The sequence below is a fragment of the Otolemur garnettii genome, unplaced genomic scaffold (genome assembly GCF_000181295.1).
Source record: "Otolemur garnettii isolate 467f Iridium unplaced genomic scaffold, OtoGar3 scaffold00021, whole genome shotgun sequence".
Lineage (NCBI taxonomy): Eukaryota > Metazoa > Chordata > Mammalia > Primates > Galagidae > Otolemur > Otolemur garnettii.
This window is the reverse complement of record NW_003852416.1, coordinates 17523632-17545029: the sequence shown is the minus strand read 5'-3', so window position 1 is coordinate 17545029 and position 21398 is coordinate 17523632. Positions and strand designations below refer to the sequence as shown.

At 42.7% G+C, this 21398-nt stretch overlaps 1 protein-coding gene across 2 annotated transcripts in view; it reads left to right on the top strand.

The window, feature by feature from the left end:
• The window catches only part of CNNM2 (cyclin and CBS domain divalent metal cation transport mediator 2), a 147562-nt gene that overhangs the window by 105647 nt on the left and 20517 nt on the right, over positions 1-21398 (top strand). For both annotated transcript variants that reach the window (XM_003787208.2, XM_003787207.3), the window contains exons 2-4: positions 10650-10793; positions 14411-14548; positions 16846-17015. In XM_003787208.2, coding sequence (XP_003787256.1) covers positions 10650-10793; positions 14411-14548; positions 16846-17015 — 452 coding nt within the window. The remainder of the gene's footprint in view (positions 1-10649; positions 10794-14410; positions 14549-16845; positions 17016-21398) is intronic.

The window sequence follows — 21398 nt, the reverse complement described above, 5'->3', positions numbered from 1 at the left end:
CAGCGAGGTGGAGGCTGTCTGAGGGCAGCGAGGTGGAGGCTGTCTGAGGGCAGCGAGGTGGAGGCTGTCTGAGGGCAGCGAGGTGGAGGCTGTCTCAGGGCAGCGAGGTGGAGGCTGCCCTAGAGAAATGACCTGGCTGCACTGTGCACCGGCCCACACCCGCTCAGCCTCTAAGGGACAGGGCTTTGCTGCTGCTTAGAGACTGGTAACCTGTGTGAGTAGCTGCTCCCTACTTTCCAGAGCTGTATGAGTGACTGAAGAACAGCAGCAGTCATGTTCCCTGAAAGCTACTGTAATCTGCTACGGTAGGAAGTAAGTTCAGGGTTCCATCCAGGAAGCGGTCCTATTAGGAAATATTATCTATATCAAATAAAACTCTATTCGCACCAAAAATGGTGAGGCTTTTTTGTTTTTATTTTTGTTTTTTTTTTAAAGAAAGCCACAATTCCATATTCCACCCCAGTAAACGTCCCTGGTGGATGCGTCCGTTCAGCCTGAGTAGGAGTGAGCTGAGCTGTTGTCCTGCAGGGGAGAGCAGGGCCAGCCATTTACAGATCAGCCTTTAGAATTTTTGGAAGTCGTAAAACTTTTGGTAAAAGGGGGCTTTTGTCTCCCAAAATAGTGACAGTTATCATCATTTCAAACCAGTGACTTCTATATACAGCAAGTGCTTCTATATATATACTCATATATTGTTTATATAGGACTATTTTAAGATCTGTGTCACATTTTTCTGGTGTATTTTATGGTGGGAAAATTCAACTGGAAAAAATGCACTTAGCTATGGTGGGGATGGTAAGGTAAAATAAGTACTTAAAAAAAGACACAAGAAGTTTGTTTTTGTTTTCATTTTTAGCTTTAAACAGTACAGAAATAGCTAAGTGATTGCTCCCAAAATGAATTTGTATTGCTTCTCCTTGAGTTTAAGCATTGTAGCTCATATTATAATACTCCATTGGTCACCATAGTAGCCAGTAGACAACTTGCAAGGCATGCTGCATAGTCATCCATATCCTCATCACAAAAATCTAAGAGGTGGCTTTGTGTTTGTGTTAAGTGGCTTGTAATTCAGGGTTTATTTTTCTTTTGAGTTTGCCACTGTTGAAGGGAGGGGGACATGGAGAGAAAAAGGACCTATCTGTGATTAAGAGTAACTTGAGTACAAAGACTCAGGCCCTCCTGGAGTGTGGTGTGTTGGTGGCAAAGATTGGGGGCCGGGGTCCTGTGACTGCTGGGGTCGGCTCTTTCCTACCTGCTATGTGCAGAGGGTGGGCATTGAGCCCAGGTGCTATGGAAAATAGATAAGAATCAGGAGCTGCCCATCTGGCTGAGAAGAGATCACAGAGACAAATGCCTTAAGAGAAATTCAGATGATGCCATGGGAGGTTAGAAACGTAAAAGGTAGTTTCGACAGCTGGACGCGGTGGCTCACTATTTGAAGACTTTTGTCAAGACACATCCTTGCACAGGTTTCTCTCCTCGCTCAATGTCTGTGGCTTCCTTAACCGTTCCTCATGCGACATGGTTTATATATCTCACAGCGTTCCTCCTCACTTTGCCTCTTGTGAAAATGCAAGACCGGGACCTGAACACAGTATTCCGAACAGAGCTGTCGGGGAGAATCGCTTCCCTTGTTCCAAAGTTGTATTGCCATTCAGTTTGCATGACATGTACTCTGTCCTAACGGGATCTGCTGTCACCAAAGAGAGAAGGGCTTGGGGAAAGGGCTGTACGCCCCTGGGGCCCGAAGTCTGCTTAAGCTGCTGAGTCCCTCTAACTGTTCTGTTCCCTGCTTCTCTCTCCTGTCCTCACCTCCTGCCTCGCTCACCCGTAGCCCTGGCCTTGGCTAGTGTCCTGACTCCTGCCAGCCCTTCCTGGGTGGTAGTTTATGGGAATACACATATGGAGGGTTTCTCTGAGTTGTGTATTTCACTCAGTATACTGTGGGTATGTATTCGTTCATTCTTCATTAAAACAGAAGGAAAAAAAGGGGGGAGAGAGAAGACAAAGATGATTTTTAAGCCTGGGTTATTGGCGGAAATATAATGGTGTCATGCCCAGTTGTAGGGACTCAAAGAGGAAGATGTTATTTTGGAAAGAAACCAGACTGTCCGGATGACGTAGACCTTTTGTCTCCGGTTAAGGCTGCCTAGCAGAAGCAGGCCAATTTGTGCCTCCCTGTCAGAAGGGAGGAAGGGCTGTAGGGACATCACCTTGGACAGAGACCCTAGGCCTGGGTGTGGCACTTAAGCTGTAACCCTCCTGTCTGTCATCTGTGACCTTTCTCTTGAGCATCTTTTGTCATTTGATACTTCTGACTGCTCTCTGCTTCTAGAAACAGTTTTGTTTTTCTTTTTAATGTGGCTTCCGAAACATCATTCTCATTTTTCTCTCCTCACCCCACTGACCACTTCTTCCTAGTCTCCTTTCTGGTTACACCTCAGCTTGCAGAGCTGAGAAACTCTGGCCTGGCCCAGGCTCAGTGACAGGTCTCCTCTCCGTCTGCACCCTGGGCGGTCGCATCTCTGCTCTGACTCCTGGTCTTTATCTGTAGCCTACATCTCTCTCCTTCCCACTCTTGAATTCTGGACTCATGTATCTGACTACCTATTTGAAATTTCCACTATGGGCGTGACACCTGTAGCTCAGTGGCTAGGGTGCCAGCCACATACACCAGAGCTGGCGGGTTCAAATCCAGCTCGGGCCTGCCAAGCAACAATGACATCTACTACCCCGCCCCCCAAAATAGCAGGGCATTGCGGTGGCTGCCTACAGTCCCAACTACTTGGGACACTGAGGCAAGAGAATCACTTAAGCCCAAAGTGAGGTTTCTGTGAGCTGTGATGCCATGGCACTCTAACCAGGGCGACAGCTTGAGACTCTGTCTCAAAAAAGAAAAAGGAAAGAAAGAAAGAAGGGAAATTTCCACTGTGATGTCAAACCTGTCCAAAACGGAACTGATTTCTACCTTCCAGATTTGCACCTTCTGCAGCCTCCTCACTAAATGCCAACTCTGTGCTCTGTGCTCAAGCCAAACCCCTGTAGTGATCCTGACTTTTCTTTCTCTTCAGCCCCACATCCACTCCTCCAGTAATCCTGTTGGCTCAGTCTGTCTAGAATTCCGGACTTCTCCCCACCTGCAGTATTGCTGCCTGGTCCATAGCACTGTGCTCCCTCCCTTGGCTTATTGAGGTGACTTCCAGACTGGGTTTCCCCACCTCAGCCCTTCCCCCACTGCGTTCACCCAACCCCTGGGCTTTTCTCTACACAGAAGCCAGAGGGACCCTGTAGAGACATAACACAGATCAGAACCTTCCAGAGACTTGGCCTCTCAGAGTAAGAGCTGAAGTCCTTACGATGGTTGATGGTTACACATCCACCTTCACCCCTTTCCCTCCTGCTCACTGTTTTCCAGCCTCCCCCTCTCAGGCCCTCTCTCCTGTCCCTCTGCCTGAGACACTCAGCCCCAGACCTGCTACCTGTGGCTCCTTCAAGTCCTTCAGCTTTGCTCACCGTCAGAGCTGGCCATCCCACGTTAAATATGCTCCTGGCCCACTGCGCTGTTCTCCATAGCGCATTTCACACAATCTGACATGCATTTTAATTGTCTGCTTCCCTTAGTGTCTGTCTCCCCTGCTAGAATGTTCCTCTTGAGCCGGTCCCTTGTTTTGTTCTGTGTGGCATGAGCCTGGCACCTATAGGCCGTCAGTAAATATTTACCGAAGTAAACATTTAAAATTCATTTATTAAATGAATTTGTGTGACTGTAGTTCATTGAGAACTTACACGAAGCATAGTATTTTATGGCTTATGAATTATGTTCATAGACGTATGTTTGTCACTTTTTGTAAATCAGACTAAATCCAATTCTAATTACATTTAAAGTGTACTGACTTCTTTGACTGCTCACATACAAACTGGCTTCTTGGGAGATCTTAAGTATGGCCGTTAAAATGTATCATCCATCTCATTTTGTTAGTTATAAGAGACCCAAATTCTGACTTGGAGAGCATTTATTTCTTTTATTACTAGTTCCATAAAACCCCCTCTTGGGACCTTTGTGATTCCTACTGACGTATTATTATATTATCACTATAAATTTTGTGTTAGTGAGCTGGAAATCTTTTAAAAATAAAGGCATATCAAATGCTTCATTTGCCCTGTCCTTGGTAGTGAGAGGGCTACAGCGTCACACAACTTCAGAGAACCATGAAGCTTTGCATTCTGTGCTAATTGCACCCCCTGGAGTTGTGCAACATAGCAGTGAATATAAAATGTTTGGCTTGAGTTTCTCATTATTGGATCTTCTGCTTGTTTTTTTCCTGCTATTTGAGTGGCATCTCAGGACCCCACAGACTGTTTGCTTCATGCTTGCATTATTGGGTCTTTTTGACTGCTCTGTGTCATATTTTGTTAGCACAGCTGTCTTAATTGCTCCTGATTCCGTTCTGCATCCGCCCTATTGACTTTCTTTCCTTAGCTATAGGATTTCAGCTAGGCTGCTGCCTGTCCTGTTGTGCTTCATCGACATCAACGTTGTCTGAGAACAAACGATTCCATGTCTTTATCAGGTAGTCCCAGATACTCTTGTCAGCCTAATCCTGTTGCTTATTCCCATCAAAACACGAATGGGATCTGTCTTCAAAATTTAAGCCTAGAAGTGTGGTACAGTTAAAAGAGGCAGGCTTGGCGCCTATAGCTCAACCGGCTAAGGCGCCAGCCACGTACACCTAAGGTGGCGGGTTCGAATCCCCAGCCCTGACCTGCCAAACAACAATGACGGCTGCAACCAAAAAATAGCCGGGCATTGTGGCGGGCACCTGTGGTCCCAGCTACTTGGGAGGCGGAGGCAGGAGACTCGCTTGAGCCCGGGAGTTGGAGGTTGCTGCGAGCTGTAATGCCATGGCACTCTACCCAGGGGGACAGCTTGAGGCTCTGTCTCAAAAAAAAAAAAAAGAGGCAAATGTGGTAATCTGTTACCATTCTGGGCTGGTTTACCAATCCAGAGAGAATATGCAAATTATAAACTTTGTGAACCAGTGGAAGCAGGTGGAGTAGAAATTTGATCCCAATTCCACCTAGTATAGACTATTTTAGTTACTTCATCTCCCAGTGAAGACATGGTTCTTGTAACTCTACCCATATAAATGCCCGGCCTTAAGCATACAGAGGTTGTAGAAAGAGGAACACTCTAATCTATTTCATAGTAACTTATTTATAATTCTGAATTTGAATGGAGATATATTCATAAAGCCCTCTACTCTGAAAACAGACCTGCTGAGATTCTCCTGGGCCTGGCCTAGTGATTCCTTCTTCCATTTCTAGGTTTGGAAAAGGAGGAACAGGGTGAGGGGTTTAAATATCAGGACAGTTCAAAGTGACTGGTACACTGCAAGACCCCTTATAACTTGCCAAGCCCTAATCATGATCACAATTTATGCTTTGATCTGTATGCAGTTTGTGACATTAGCTGGGCATGGTGGCTCATGACGGTACTCTTAGCTGCTTGGAGGCTGAGGCAGGAAGATAACTTGAACCTAAAAGTTCGAGGTTGTGGTGAGCTATGATTATGCTGCTGCACCTTAGCCTGGGCAACAGAGTGAGATACTGTGGGGGGGAAAAAAAAAGTTTTAGTGTTATTTAATACCCATAATTACATACTTTGTTGACTGCTATATTTTCCTTCTTCTCTTTGGAAGTTAAGAATCTATTATTTTATAATCCTTATGAGTTTTTAGTTTAGTGTTTTATTATTCTCGAAATTGATTTTCGGCTTTCAATCCTGACATAATTTCTCCAGTGCTCAGGTTAGGAAGGATCCTGTTTGAGCTTGAGCTGAGTTTTTAAAAATCTCTGTATTAGAAAGTTGTTTACATTTCCCTTTTGATTGATTTCTTGATAAGAACTGTCTAAAGTCCCAGCAGTGAGTAGTTAAGTGGGAAGGGCCTTTCTCCTGGGCAGAGAGAAAGGTGTCTTGTCTTTTTTCTTTTTCTTTTCTTCTTCTTCTATTTTTATGTGCTGCATGTAGATTCAGAAGGAGGTTCTCACCAGGAATTCCAAAACTAAAAGAATGTGGCTCTGAGGCAGATCCAGATCAGTGATGGGGATGTGAGTGGTGGCTACCGCTGAACTCTGAGGAGAACTTAATTTCGTATCTAAGAAGGCTAATTCACATGAACAATTTCTCCTGGAGTAAGGCCCTTTCCACTCAGATCCGTTGGTGTTATTGAGCTGGTATTTCAAGTATGTCCATCTGCATTTAAACGAGTTGCTCCAAGACAATCTGATTATACAGTAGTTACTCTGGTGAGAATAGCGCCTCAGTGGAATGGAAACTTCATTTTAAGTCTAATATTAGACCTTGCTTTGGAAAATTCCTTTTAAATGATCACAAGCTGGGAATAGCAAAAGAATTTAACTTTCGACAGACAGCATTCACCAAGAATTTTTAACTGCTTATGTTGGGTCCTTGGGAAAGCAGATGTGAGAAACCTACCGAACCAAAGGGACTAGAGAGAATTGACTTGACCTGGTGCTGTGTTTATATCTATTGCTGATAAGTTTCCTCCTAGTCTCCTTTGCTCAAAATATTTTCATTCTTTGAGCATGAGCAGGCTAGGGATGAAAATTGTTAGGATGCCTAATTGTCCAACAGTCTAAACTTCTAGGCTTGTTAGGGGCATGAGGCAGAGCAGGAGGCTGCCTTAGACTGCCCAGGTAAGAAAGGAATGGCAGAACCACCGCGCCAAAGCCAGTTCCTAAGTAAGCACTAGCAACGTGGTCAGACCTGGCCTTCAGAGAATATTTTTAATTTGTCTATCTGGTTGTGTCTGAGCGAATCTACTTAATTTAAAGTGTTAACTAAACCTTATTTAAAGCCACTCCATCCCTCAAAAAAAAAACACACCCTGTCATTTAAATCTCTGTGTATAATTGAGTATGAAGTTTCCAGATTGTGTCCACTTTGGCTCAACTTATGGATATGTTTGGCTTTGCGTGGGAAAACCAATGCTGGTGTTTGAGAGATGGGTTTACTATTTGAAGAGATCTTTCTGAAATTGAAATGCACCTTTTAACCACTGTGAATTTAATTTCATGTTTTTTCCCTATAAGCTGGTAGTAAGTTGATTGTGCTTTAGAAGTGAGGGAAAGTATTATCACCTATTGAGTGCCCACCCAGTAGATCCCCCGACACTATCTTTGCTGGGTACCAACATTATTTTCAGTCTTCGCAACAACCCTCTGCAGTAGCAATTATTTTAAGCGTGGTTTTAGAGATGCGGAGACCGAAGCTCAGAAAAGTTACATAGTTTGGTCATGGTGGCGGTACAGCTAGTAAGGGCTAATGAGTGGCCATTCTGGAGTTCAGATCCACGGCTGTTCCACTTAAGAGCTCCTATTCTTCTTTCTTTTGCCCTTATCCCTGAATCAGCATTTCTTTTTGTTTTATTTTTAAATTTTATTTATTTATTTATTTTTATTATTTTCTTTTCTTTAGACAGAGTCTCACTCTGCTACCTAGGCCAGAGTACAATGCCATCAGCCTAGCTCACAGCAACCTCAAACTCCTAGGTTCAGGCAATCCTCCTTGCCTCGGTGTCCGTAGTTCAGTGGCTAGGGCCCTGGGCCATATACGGTGGGGCAGGTGGGTTCGAACCCGGCCCAGGCCTACTAAACAACACTGACAACTGTGACAAAAAAATAGTCAGGTGTTGTGGTGGGCATCTGTAGTCCCAGCTATTCTGGAGGCTGAGACAATAGAATCACTTGAGCCCAAGAGTTTGAGGTTGCTGTGAGCTATGACGGCATGGCACTGTACCAAGGTCAACAAAGTAAGACTCTGTCAAAAAAAAAAGTCATTTACTTACTGATTTTAGCAGTGTCATCTCTTTTCCCCCCATGAGACAGGGTCTCACTCTGTCACTCAGGCTGGAGCGCAGTGGCACCATCATAGCTCACTGTAATACTGTAACCTTAAAGTCTTGGGCTCAAGGAATTACCTACATCAGCCACAAGTAGCTGGGATTACAGGCATGTGCCACTAATGCTTACTTTTTGGGGGGTGGGGTGGGGGAATGGAGTCTCACTATGTTGGCCAGGCTGATCTTAAATTCTTTACTTTAAGAGACCCTCCCAGTTTAGCCTCCTAAAATGTTGGATTATAGGCATGGGCCGCCACCACCACCACTACTCTTAATTGATATATGTAGCTATCCTCTATTCCAGGAAGTAGAGCTTAATTCCTGTCCTCTATTCCTTCCTTAGGGAAATGAGCCAGACTTAGAAACTTGCTTCCAAAGAATAGAATTAGGGAAAATGGAGAAATGAGTAACGTTATACTGGAGAAACCTGGGAAACATGGCCTTTACCAGGTGGTGAAGGTGGACATCATTAAAATGTCATGTAACATTGATGTGATGTAACTAGGAAACCCATAGCTCCAGTTTTATCATGAGAAAAACACCAGACAAATCTAAATTAGAGGACATCCTTCAAGAAATCTGATTGGTACATCTTAAAATTGTCAACATCATGAAAAAACAAGGAAAGACTGAAAAATTGTCATAGACCAAGAAAGATTGGGAAGACATAACAACTAAATGAAGTGTGGTATTCTGGATTGGATAATGAAGCAGAAAGAGGACATTAATGGAAAACCAGTGAAATCCAAGTAAAGTCTGGAGTTTATTTACTAGTAATATATCAGTGTCTATTAATTTTTGACTCATGTATCATGTAATACAAGGCGTTAATAGTGGGGGAGACTGGGTGAGAAAGGTATATAGGAACTTTCTGCTACCTCTGCAACTTTTCTGTAAATGTAAAGTTATTCCAAACTAATTTTTAAAAATCTGTTCTGTGCTCTGAATGGGTTGTTTACCCATGTATGATTTTGTAAGATCATTGCCATAGTCAATTGTAAAGTGTTGGTCTGAGTTATACAGATTTTCAAAATGTTTACATATTGCATTATTCAATAATTTTAAAAATCACATTTGTTAAAATCGCTACCTATCTCATCAGAAAAGTCTTTTTTTTTTTTTTTTTTTTGAGACAGAGTCTCACTTTGTCTTCCTTGGTAGAGTGCTGTGTTGTCACAGCTCACAGCAACCGAAAACTCTTGGGCTCAAGCCATCATTCTCTTGCCTCAGCCTCCCAAGTAGCTGGGACCATAGGCGTTTGCCACAACGCCTGGCTATTTTTTTGTTGCAGTTGTCATTGTTGTTTTAGCTGGCCCACGCCAGGCTTGAACCCACCACCCTCAGTGCATGTGGCCCGCGCTGTAACCACTGTGCTATGGGCACCAAGCCAGAAAAGTCTTAACTCTTGAGAAGATCTCAGGTTCACAATAGGTATAAGTTTCCCCAAATTCTGATTTTTTCCATTGAAAGCTCAAATATTTTCAGGGGCAGAAAACACTGCCCAGTGTTTTCCTCAATGTGATAGTTTCATTTTGTCATTTTTGAAAAAATGTCTGACAAATACCCAAGTCTAAATAACCAGAGTTTGTCTGGTAGTCCTCCCCAGTACAAGTGACGGTCAGTGTAGAAAGTGGCCAATCCCGCAGTTGCCTTTCCTCGGGAAAGCCATTGTATTTCAGAGCGCAACAGAAGTGTTTTATGATGCGTCCCATGTTGTCAGGTAGAGTATTAAAAGACATGTACTCAAGGTCAAGATTTAAGCAAATTAATTTTTACTGCTTTATCAAGGACATTTATCAAGAGAAACTGACTTTTTCCTTTTTGTTGTGCATATGGGGTGGTGGAAAATAGTAACCACCAGCATAGTCTGCTCCTTCCCACATGGTCTGTGTTGAGGAAGGTCTGCACTGCCAGTTCATGTACCAACAAGTTCATTTTTCAAATGAACTTGAGAAAAGTAAGAATTAATTTTGTTAAATAACCAGGTAAATCTCACTTGGCAATTGGGCAGTGGGTAAACAAACATAGCATCTTAGCATTTTTATGTATTTATTTATTTTTTGAGACTGAATCTCACTGTGTCGCCCTGGCATCATTGTAGCTCATGGCAAACTCAGACTCTTAGGTTCAAGAGGAGTTATTTCAGCCTTCCGAGTAGCAGGGACTACAGGCATTCACCACCTTGCCCTGCTGGTTGTTCTGTTTTTAGTAGAGACAGAATCTTAGCTCTTCTCAGGCCAGTCTCAAACTCCTGACCTTAAGCAATCTACCTGCCTCAGCCTCCCAAGTGCTAGGATTATAGGCATGAGCCACTGTGCCTGGCCGAATCCTAGTATTTTTATGAAAATAGTATGGCTATACCAACTTCCTAAAAGGGTCTTGGAAATCGCTGTGGGACTATGGACCACATTTTGAGAACTGTTGTCTTACGTGGCAGTTGCTAAAAAGGTTACATAGGAAGAGCTGACATTACTGAGCCAATCCATTCCATGCGAAGAACCTTGGTGCAGTGCAGAATATATAGAGGATGACACCGTTTCTTGCTTTTAATGGCTCATAAGCCTTTTCCATTTGCTTGTGATATTACCATACCATTGATAAATGCTGAAATGCAGGCTTTGATAATTTGGTATCTGTGTTTGCTGCTATTTTTTATCACAATTGTATATAGGATGTCATTCAGGAAGTTTAAAAAGTTATCTCTTAAACTTTTTCTTTCCTTTAAAGGTAAATCTCACCTGGCTATTGTGCAGCGGGTAAACAATGAGGGAGAAGGGGATCCATTTTATGAAGTTCTGGGCATTGTCACCTTAGAAGATGTGATTGAAGAGATCATCAAATCTGAGATTCTGGATGAAACAGATTTATACAGTGAGTAGCGTTGCCCAAGTGTGTCTTCCCAAACCTTTGCTTTTTCATCATGTTGCTGTGAGTCATCTGCCTTTCCCCAGTTGTCGTCTGCCCCGTTTGTAATTATGCACCCCGTGTGTAGGTGTGCACTGCCTACTGGTGTGTACCATTCCCTTTAGCAGAGGGAGAAAGAGAGACAGACCCCATAAGGTCAAGTGGCAGTGTTCTTTGGAAAAGCCAGCTGCTTCTGACCATTGGTTTGGGCATTACTTGCCCTGAACGGAAAATTCTCCTGGTTTTTAAATTTATTTGACGTGTATAAACATAATTGGTTTTTACTAAATTATCCGAGTTATACAACTAGGTAAATTGTTGGAAGGTAAATTTCTGTTTCTACTGAAGATTATAATAAAAGTACTTAAAAAGTGAATAGGATGGGCGGTGCCCACATACACTCAGGCTGGTGGGTTCGAACCCCACACGGGCCACATAACCAACAATGACAACTGCAACAAAAACATAGCCGGGCGTTGTGGCGGGCACCTGTGGTCCCAGCTGCTTGGGAGGCTGAGGCCAGAGAATCACTTAAGCCCAAGAGTTTGAGCTTGCTGTGAGCTGTGACGCCACAGCCCTCTACCAAGGTGACATAATGAGACTCTCAAAAAAAATCAAAGGGAACGGAGTTTGTTAAATTGATAGATGACAACAATTGGAATTTCCTTGTTCCAGAACCCATGAGGGGTATAGGAAGCAGGATGGAGAAGGGTATATTTTTCCTCGTCTTGTCTTCTCTGTCTTCTTTTTTTGGGGTAGGAAAAGGTGGGGAGTAGATCAGGGAAGGAGGAGGTAAGTGTTCACACCTCATTTCCCCATGCGTAGATCTGATGCTAGGCTGAGTGTTAACCTGAGTCCTGTCTCATTAGAGCGCACACCTGGATCACTGGACTGTGGAGCGCAAACCTCCTTCCTTAGCCTCACTCAGTGATGTTCAGGGGTTTCGTGATGCCAGAGTTGCCCAAGGCCTGACATGTTTGGGGCTCTCAGTGGGATGGAAAAAGCATCTGGGCTTTATTTATCCTGCTTGGCTTTGAGGGGAAATGGACTGTTCCAATGGACTGGGACATTTGGGACCAAAGCATGCCTTGCTCAAAGGAGAATGATTTTATTTAGTCCTGCTAGAAGGGTGCATCCCTAATTTTAAACTTGAGAGTCTTCCATGCACCCCTAAAAGAAAACATTTTCTATTTAGCTAATGACTAGCTTCTGAAAACATTTTTTTCTCACATTTGTGTAGCATTCTTAAAAAACATTCTTTCCCAAGTCTGTTTTATCCTTTTGACACTTGAGAGGTCTCATAATAGAGAATATTGTTATCTGTTTACATTCTTTTCATCCTTCCTCATGAATGACTATTTAAAAACCAAGTGTAGTCTCATGCCTGTGATCCCAGCACTTTGGGAGGCCAAGGTAAGAAAATCACTTGAACCCAGAAGTTCAAGACTAGCTTAGGCAACATAGCCAGACCCCGTCTTTAAAAAATATATATGTGTTTTTAAATTGTCCGGGTGTGGTGGCACATGACTGTAGTCCCAGCTACTTGGGAGGTTGAGGTGAGTGGAATGTTTGAGCCCAAGAGTCTGAGGCTATAGTGAGCTATGATCCCACCACTGCACTCCATCCTGCAGGACAGAGCCAGACTCTGTCTCTAATTAAATAATTAATAAAAACCAAGTGTGTCTCTGTGTATTTGTGTTTCTCCCAGAGTAGTACGCACCATTAGAAAGGCAGTTTAACATTTATGAGGTCTTATATCTGTGCTTCATTTTTATGTAGATGTTAGCTTAACTTCTTTTGAGTCTTGACTGATTTTATACAGAAGTTTTGCCTCACATGACTTACTGGTTCAAAATGCTGGACTTGTGATTTCAGGTATGATCTTGTTCTGGGTAGAGATGGGGGTGGGTGGGAGAGTGAGGCTGGAGGAGATGACCGCTGTTGCTATTAGAAAGTTATTTTTAAATATTATATTGATTTACACCGTTGGTTCTCAAAAGAATTTGAGATAGGAGAAAAGTAGAAGTTGTGACTGCTTTCTCCCAGGAATAGTCATCTGTCTTGCTCTAGGCAGGAAACGATACCTGCAGTGAGTCCAGATTTGGGGGGAAAGAATAGTGATTAGGGTCTTTCAGCTAGTTTTTTCTTGATCATTATTTTTTCCAGAAAAACACTTGAATAATGGCTTTGCATGAGGCATCATCTAAGACGGGGGTTGGCAAACTGTAGTCTACAAATGCCTGCCACCTGTTTTGGTATGGCTTGCAAGCTAAGAAATTTTTTTACATTTTTTAATTATCTAGAAAAATCAGAAGTAGAACAATTTCTGCACATCATAAGTAATTTTTTTTTTTAAGAGATAGACTCTCACTTTGTTGCCCTTGGTAGAGTGTCGTGGCGTCACAGCTCACAGCAACCTCCAGCTCTTGGGCTTAGGCGATTCTCTTGCCTCAGCCTCCCCAGTGGCTGGGACTACAGGTGCCCGCCACAATACCTGGATATTTTTTGTTTGCAGTTTGGCTGGGGCCAGGTTTGAACCTGCCACCATGGGTTATATGAGGCCAATGCCCTACTCACTGAGTCACAGGCGCCACTCCATCATAAGTAATTATTATTTTGATTTTTCTGGAACTCAGATTTCAGTGTCCATAAGTAGAGTTCTGTTGGGACACAGCAATGCTCATTCATTTACACTGTCGCCACATTGTAGCAGGGAGATACTATAGCTCTGCAGAGCCTAAAATATTTACTGAGGCCCTTTACAGAGGAAGTATGCCCTCCCCTTTCTGGATCACCTTCATATTTGCTTGACCTTGAGGATCTCGTGGTCTAGAGTAGCAGCAAAGTAGATTGATATTACTAACATGCTGTTCTAGGAGAGCGCCCTTGGCTGTTAAGGGTTTTCATTTGTGTTTTCCTCCAGCTGAGACGAGGGGCTTTGTAAAGGCAGGGACAGCTTCCCCAGTGGTGTGTGGCACCATGGAGGTTCTGCACAGAGTGTGCTGATGTTGAGTAGCTGAGCCCCACGAGCCTGTGCACTCTGGGCTGCATCTCTGTGGCAGGCCGGTCAAATCGGTCCTGTGAGTGTTTTTGCCCAGGTCTGTCTAGAGCTCAGAGAGGCCCCCTGAAGACCTTCAGGAAGTATGAGACTAATCAGGCTACCTGCTGTTACTTTCCTTAGATTCTGCAGGACTGTGCAGGCTGCTTTGATGAGGATTCTCTACCCGCCTCCTCTTCCCTTCCAAGTGCAGCTTGTACACAGAGCAACCCCATCTGGAGGGGCCAGTCTAGCCTTTCCAGTATATTTTGGTGTGAGAGAGAGCGAGTGAGTCTTACTCTGTTGTCCAGGTGCTCTGGCATCATAGCTCACAGCACCTCAAACTCTTGGGCTCAAGCGATCCTCTTGCCTCAGGCTCCCAAGTAGCTGAGACTACAGGCGCCTGCCACAATGCCCAGCTATTTTTTAGAGATGGGGTCTTGCTCTTGCTCAGGCTGGTATTTTGTCTTTTTCATTCAAAAAGATCCCTGATCTCATGCAATACGCTTCCATATTTGTTTTTTTGTTGTTGTTGTTTCTTCCTCAGCTGATAACAGAACGAAAAAGAAAGTAGCCCACCGTGAAAGAAAGCAAGATTTCTCTGCCTTTAAGCAGACAGACAGCGAGATGAAGGTTAAAATATCACCACAGCTCCTCTTGGCCATGCACCGTTTCCTAGCGACAGGCAAGTGCAGCTTATCACAGCTTGAGATCTCTACCAACCCTGGAGCGTATTTCTCACCCACCACTGACTGGGGTGGGCTGGGGGTGGACACCGGGAAATGGGGTGATAAGTAATGCCACTTTTGTGTTTTGTTTTTTGTTTTTTTGTTTTTTTGTTTTGTTTTGTTTTTTTCTTTTTAAATTCTCTCCTCTCCTATGTTCAGTGTCGGCATGAACCCTCTGAGACATTTACCAGGGGTGGACCAGTAACTTAAAATTGGTCTGAAAGGTAAGGATGAATGTTAGTGCCACACTGCATGTGTACAGTGCCAGGCCATCTCTCCAGCTAGGTCTGCAGGGAGAGCCTGCTGACTGGGCAGGCTGACCCTGCAAGCCGGATTCCAGCTCGTTCGACTGGACAGCTGAGTCCTGTCTCTCTTCAGCTTGCCTTGGAAGAACAGTTGGACATCAGTGGGTTACACAGGGGTTATGATTTGCAAAGAAGAAAAATAGGTTTTCAAAATTAAATCTAAATCTCTGTCTTTTATGGTTTTAACAAAACCAGAAATTGTAAGAAGTTTGATGTGGATTTCTTGATGGCCTCTTCAAATCAGATTGTTAACTTGGGCCCATTCCAGGGAGCAAACATTCACATTATTAAAACCACCAACCCAGCCGGCACTGACTGCTCCAGAGAGGTCAAGGTTGAACGGATTTAAGAGACTGACCAACCCTTCTCACATCCCCAAATGGCCCACTAGGTGAAGGGTGAGCTCTGTTGGCCAGGGGAAGTGTGAGAGCGTCTGAAAGGACCCAGTGGCTTGTAGAAGACATCTCTGTGCAAGATGGGCAGCCAGTACCTTCTAACCACATGCAGTGTATTTGAAATACTTTGGAAAACAGGCTAACAGCAGCACATGACAGAATGCTGCGTACTCTTTAGATCATGTTTTCAGATACATGGAAGTACTCACAATACAGTATTTCTGACTCGGGAAAATATTTATCACTTAATGTAAAGTGGGGAAAAAACAGGATCTAAAACTGTCATTAAGATTATAGTTGTGGGCTTGGGGCCTGTGGCTCAAGCGGCTAAGGTGCCAGCCACATACACCTAAGGTGGCGGGTTCGAATCCCCAGCCCGGGTGCGCAAACAACAATGACGGCTGCAAAAAAAAAATGGCTGGGCGTTGTGGTGGGCGCCTGTAGTCCCAGCTACTTGGGAGGCTGAGGCAGGAGACTCGCTTGAGCCCAGGAGTTGGAGGTTGCTGTGAGTGTGATGCCATGGCACTCTACCCAGGGGGATAGCTTGAGGCTCCATCTCAAAAAAAAAAAAAAAGATTATAGTTGCGGTTTTGTGTGTACACACACGCAAGTATACACAGGTACACGTGCCTGGGTGTAGCACTGGAAGGAGACGCTCGCCAGTTGCTTAGAATGGTTATCTGAGTGGTTGGTTTATAGGTCGTTTTAATTTTCTTCTTTATCTTTTTCTGTATCTTCTCAAATTTCTACAGTGTACTGTCTAATTACACAAAAGTCACAATCTAATACAGAACTTACATTCTTCATATAAAACATATAATTTAAAAATGCAATTTTAACTTATTCTGCTAATTCTGATATTGTTCCTCATCATTTAAGAACCACAAATTAAAACAAAATGTTATCCTACTCTGTCTCTAAACTATCAAGTCCAGTTTGAGGATAGCATTAAGTCAGTGATTTTGTTTTTTGTTATTTTAAGTAAAATTGCTATGTTTGTAAATTTTTTTTTTGTAAGTATTAGCAAGTTGGAGTGCATGTTGATGTGTGCACACGCCTTGCTTATATTCTGAGTCTCAGCCTTCTCTGTTGCCTGACTTTCTCCGGGCAGTTGTGTGGGAGAGTGGGGTAGAGCACACCGTGTCTGCACCGGCACTAACCCACACCTGGCGCTTCCTGACCTTGGCTTCTTCCTTTGGCTGTTTTTGGGCAGTCAGACTGTTGGGGCTTGTTGAGGGGCAGCCTGGCACTCAGGGAACCCTGTTTCTGATTGATTTTCATGTCCATCAGTCAGAAAATTTAGGATATTTTGACGAGAACTGAAGTCAATGACAGGTCGAAAAGAAGAGCTTTAAAAGGAAGACATAGGAGAATTTGGCATTTTCTAATTTCTCCCAGGTAATGTGTCCCCAGCGGATCTCCAGATGGAAGTCTCGTTCATCCATCTTATATCACTTTGATTCCAAGCATTCTTATTACCTAAACACCTTACTTACTAGTACGCTCTTTTCGGTCCATTTGAAGTGTAATATCAAGTTGTGTTTGTATCTATAGAAGTAGAAGCATTTAGCCCATCCCAGATGTCAGAGAAGATCCTTCTCAGGCTGCTAAAGCACCCCAATGTCATCCAGGAGCTGAAGTATGATGAGAAGAACAAGAAAGCACCAGAGTACTACCTCTACCAGCGCAACAAACCCGTAGACTACTTCGTTCTCATTTTGCAGGTCAGGAGAATTATTCTTCAGTTGTTACTTTCATTGAGTTACCCGCCTTTCTGAGTAGTTCTGAGGAGGCTTGGTGCATGTGAAGGGGTGTCGAGGTTTACTTACTTTAGGTATAAGGGGTACCCTTGTGCGCAGGAGAATCTGGTCTCCCTGTTTGCCTATCTGTAAAGTAATTCTGCAGGGTGTCCCACAAGTCAGTCCTGAAGTCGCCGTACAGAGGGAAAATGGGAAAGTATAGTTAATGTGCCTTTAGTTACAAAATATTCATTACAGAATTTTACAAAATATTCTCTACGTAATATAAATTCTCTTTGTAATATCAATGTCATCAGTCACTTTAATTTACAACACTGAAAGGCACTTATTGATTGAGGAGGTGTTGAGTCAAATGAAGAATTGTTGGTATCTTCCAAAGAGTTTGGGGAAGTGCCTGTACGTGTCCAAATGGTGGTGGGTGTTTGCAATTTGAGTGTTATGGATTCCTTGGGGTTTTTATCATCTTTTCCTCTATCACTCTTTAGGACTTAGTCTTATACAACTTTGTAGAGGTATCTTAGTAACTCTTCTGTTAACACGGTCAAAGTAATCCTTTTATTGCTGTTTTTATTCCTGGTTTACTAACCAGACTGTTTTACAGAGGAACTGATAGGATAATCACAGCCTCTCAGAGCAATGGCAACCAGTTCCTTCTCACTGTAACACAATCTCCTGTATACGTTGGGACCGTCAGTTCATTCTGAACCCTCTTTGAGGGGCTTCAGTGCTCCAGTCGACAGGAAGCCTTGTTATATCACCATTTTAATAGAGTGCTATCCTTGGCATGGAGGCCAGCATGGGTATTATAAAGAGTAAAATGTTAGTTTTATTGACTTCGTATACCTCTTTATTGAAGAATTGCTCTTTCAGGAAGTCTGAGTTTATTTCAATGCAAGAATATTAAAGGTGAGTTCTGTTGGCCAAGGGAAATGTGAGAAAGTCTGAAAGTACCCTTAAACTTTCTCGTGTTTCTTTTTCTTTTTTTTTTTTTTTTTTGAGACAGAGCCTCAAGCTGTCCCCCTGGGTAGAGTGCCGTGGCATTACAGTTCACAGCAACTTCCAACTCCTGGGCTCAAGCGAGTCTCTTGCCTCCGCCTCCCAAGTAGCTGGGACCACAGGCGCCCGCCACAACGCCCGGCTATTTTTTGGTTGCAGCCGTCATTGTTGTTTGGCGGGTCTGGGCTGGGGATTCGAACCCGCCACCTTAGGTGTACGTGGCTGGCGCCTTAGCCGGTTGAGCTATAGGCTCCGAGCCAACTTTCTCATGTTTCTTGGTGACCTCCTATATGTGAATGGGAGTTATTATAATATTCTAAGGGAATGCTTAGTACTTGATAGGCCCTGAAATTTACATTGAGTCTAGCAGTACCTATGTGTCTAAATGAATTAAGTTTCTTTTTTGAAAAGAACTCTTATCAGATGTATGGATGTCATACTCTGGAAAGTGTAATCCTGTGTACGACCCCATGTTTGGGCAGTATGGTGGTGTCCGAAAGCAAGGCTGAGGAGCAGAAAAATGCCATGGATTAACTGGTTACATGCCACTTCCTTATGGTCTGTCTTAGAAATTTTCTGTTCGCAGGTTTACTGTTTCTTGTACTAACCATAGTTATCTCAGTAAATAATTCCTGCCCCCTCCCCAGAAACTGTAGAGTTTGGTGAAAATGATGGTCTTGCAGACTGTTTTCTGAAGGACAATAACAAAATGAGGTACTGTCACACGGTCAGTCAATCTAGCATGGCTACCATCCTTTATAAAGCCTCTTCCACCCTGCGATGTCACTAATCCAATACATTCCACTGCATTTCAAGAGCTTTAAATCAGAAGAAAGCAGCCACGTGGGCCCTCCCTTCCTGGCCTCAGTGCCAGTGAGATGCCTTCTTCTGCAGACTGTAGAAAAAGATTCTTTAAGTGATGCTGAGAATATAATTATAACTAAAAATGCCATTTTTTAGTTTAAACCCTAAATGAAATAAATTCTGATTTATTTAAAGCAAACAATTGAAGTACACAATTAATATTTGTAAGTTACTTTGTATATGCCTTCTACTACATAAGAAAGCTAAAACTTCAAGTGTTATCTGAAGAAGTAATATGTGAATGGGAGTTATTATAATAACTCTATGTTTAAACTAGAGTATATTGTGAGATCAGTAAGGGTAATGGCAGAAGCACAAAAATCAATGGGAAAGGCTGGGCGAGGTGGCTCATGGCTATAATCCTAGCACTCTGGGAGAATGAGGCGGGCAGATTGCTTGAGCTCAGGAGTTCAGGGCCAGCCTAAGCAAGAGCGAGACCCTGTCTCTACTAAAAATAGAAAACTAGCCAAGAGAGGTGGGTGCCTGTAGTCCCAGCTACCCGGGAGTCTGAGGCAAGAGAATCGCTTAGGCCCAAGAGTTTGAGGTTGCTATGAACTATAATAATGCCACGACACTCCACCCAGATGACGGAGTGAGACTGTCTCAGAAAAAAGGAAAAAAACTTTATTGGTTTCACATACCTTAAATAACTTAGTACAATATACATATGAAAGTGGAAATGGAGAGGAATTTTGATGGAAATGTGAAAAGAGCAAGCATTCCAAGAAAAATTGGTGTGATTTTTAAGTTGCATAACTAGTAAAATAACAGATTTAGAAAAAATTAAACATAAAAGCCAAGAAAATACACTTTTTATAAAGCTTACCTGACTCACAAAACTCATCCCTGTAATACCAGGTGGAGGATCACTTAAGGCTGTGTTCAAGACCAGCCTGGCAACATAGCAAGACCCCATTCTGCAAGAAATAAAGAAATTAGCTGGGAGTGGTGATATATGCTTACAGTCCCAGCTACTCAGAAGGCTCAATGAATCAGGAGGGTTCCTGGAGCCCGGAGTTTGAGGTTGTAGTGAGCTTGATCATGCCTCTGTGCTCTAACGTAGGTGACAGAGCGAGACCCTATCTCTAAAACAAACGAATAAATAAAAACAAAAAACCCCAACCAGCCTGAGCACTAGAGAGAGAGCCCTTCTCTACAAAAAGTAGAAAACTTAGCCGGGCACGGCGATGCACACCTCCCACCTACTTGGGAGGCTATGGCAAAAGGATTATTTGAGCCCAGAGTATGACTTTGCAGTGAACTATTGTTGATGCCACTGCACTCTATCTGAGGCAACAGAGCAAGACTCCGTCTCAAAAATAAAGGCAAAATAACCACACACATAGATCATAATGAGATTTAGAAATAAAAAATACATAATTGCAAAGTGCTAAGCCATACTAAAATTCTGATACATTCTTTTACATAAGTTTATAGGCAAGGCACAGAACACAGTGTATAATGTGTGCCTATTTGTGTAAAAGGAAAAACACTTTTTCTTTTACAGAAACATATATACTGTGTATCAAAATTTTCTGTACGGTTACTCAAGAAACTGGTAACAGTGGTTTGCTCTAAAGAGGAGACTTGGAGGGCTGGGAATAGAGTGGAAGGAGATTTATTTCTCCCTTGTCTGACTTCCTTACCGTGTGCATGTACTATGCATGTACAATGAATAAAAAATCATTTAAGAAAAGACTTCACAGCAAAATAAAAATCCTAAAGAGCAACTGAATTAGGGAAAAGTATATAGAATATCATAAAATGTATAATATACATAAAAGCCTACTACTAAATAATGTAAATACCATATAGGCAACATATCAAAGTTTTCAGAAATTTTATTCCACTGTGCACTTAAGCAAAAAAAGAGAATTATAATTATCTAGAAAAAGAGCAAAGCACAAACTAAAAAAGAACAAATAATAAAAATTGTCATAAAAATAAATTTGAGAGCTGGGCTCTGTGGTATGCGCCTCACAGCTACTCGGGAGGTTGAGGTGGGAGGATTGCTTGAGGCTGGGAGTTCAAGACTAGGCTGGGCAACATAGCAAGAACCCATCTCTAAAAAAATAAAATGAAAAAAATCAAAAGGTCTTTTACAACCCACAAGTAGAATCAAGATTTGGTTCTTTGAAAAGATATACAAGGTCAGCATTCTATTGGCATAATTAATGTAATAGAAAAAGCAGCTAGAATTAAAGGATTTTCCAGGGGAAAAATTCAAACTTTAAAGAACTCATAATTTTTATACTATAAAGAGAGAACAAGTTGGGATGATAGTTGCATTCTTTACGGCTAATAGGCTAATACAGGCTTACGCCTAAAATCTGTTAGTGTTATGGGCAAGTCTTACCTGTGAGCATTAATGTGAAATGTCTAAATAAAAAGGCAGCAGAGAAGCAACAGCATACCCAAAGAGTTATCCGTTGTGATTGTGACTGAATTGGGTTTGTTTTAGGAACTCAAGGCTAGTTTAATACAAGA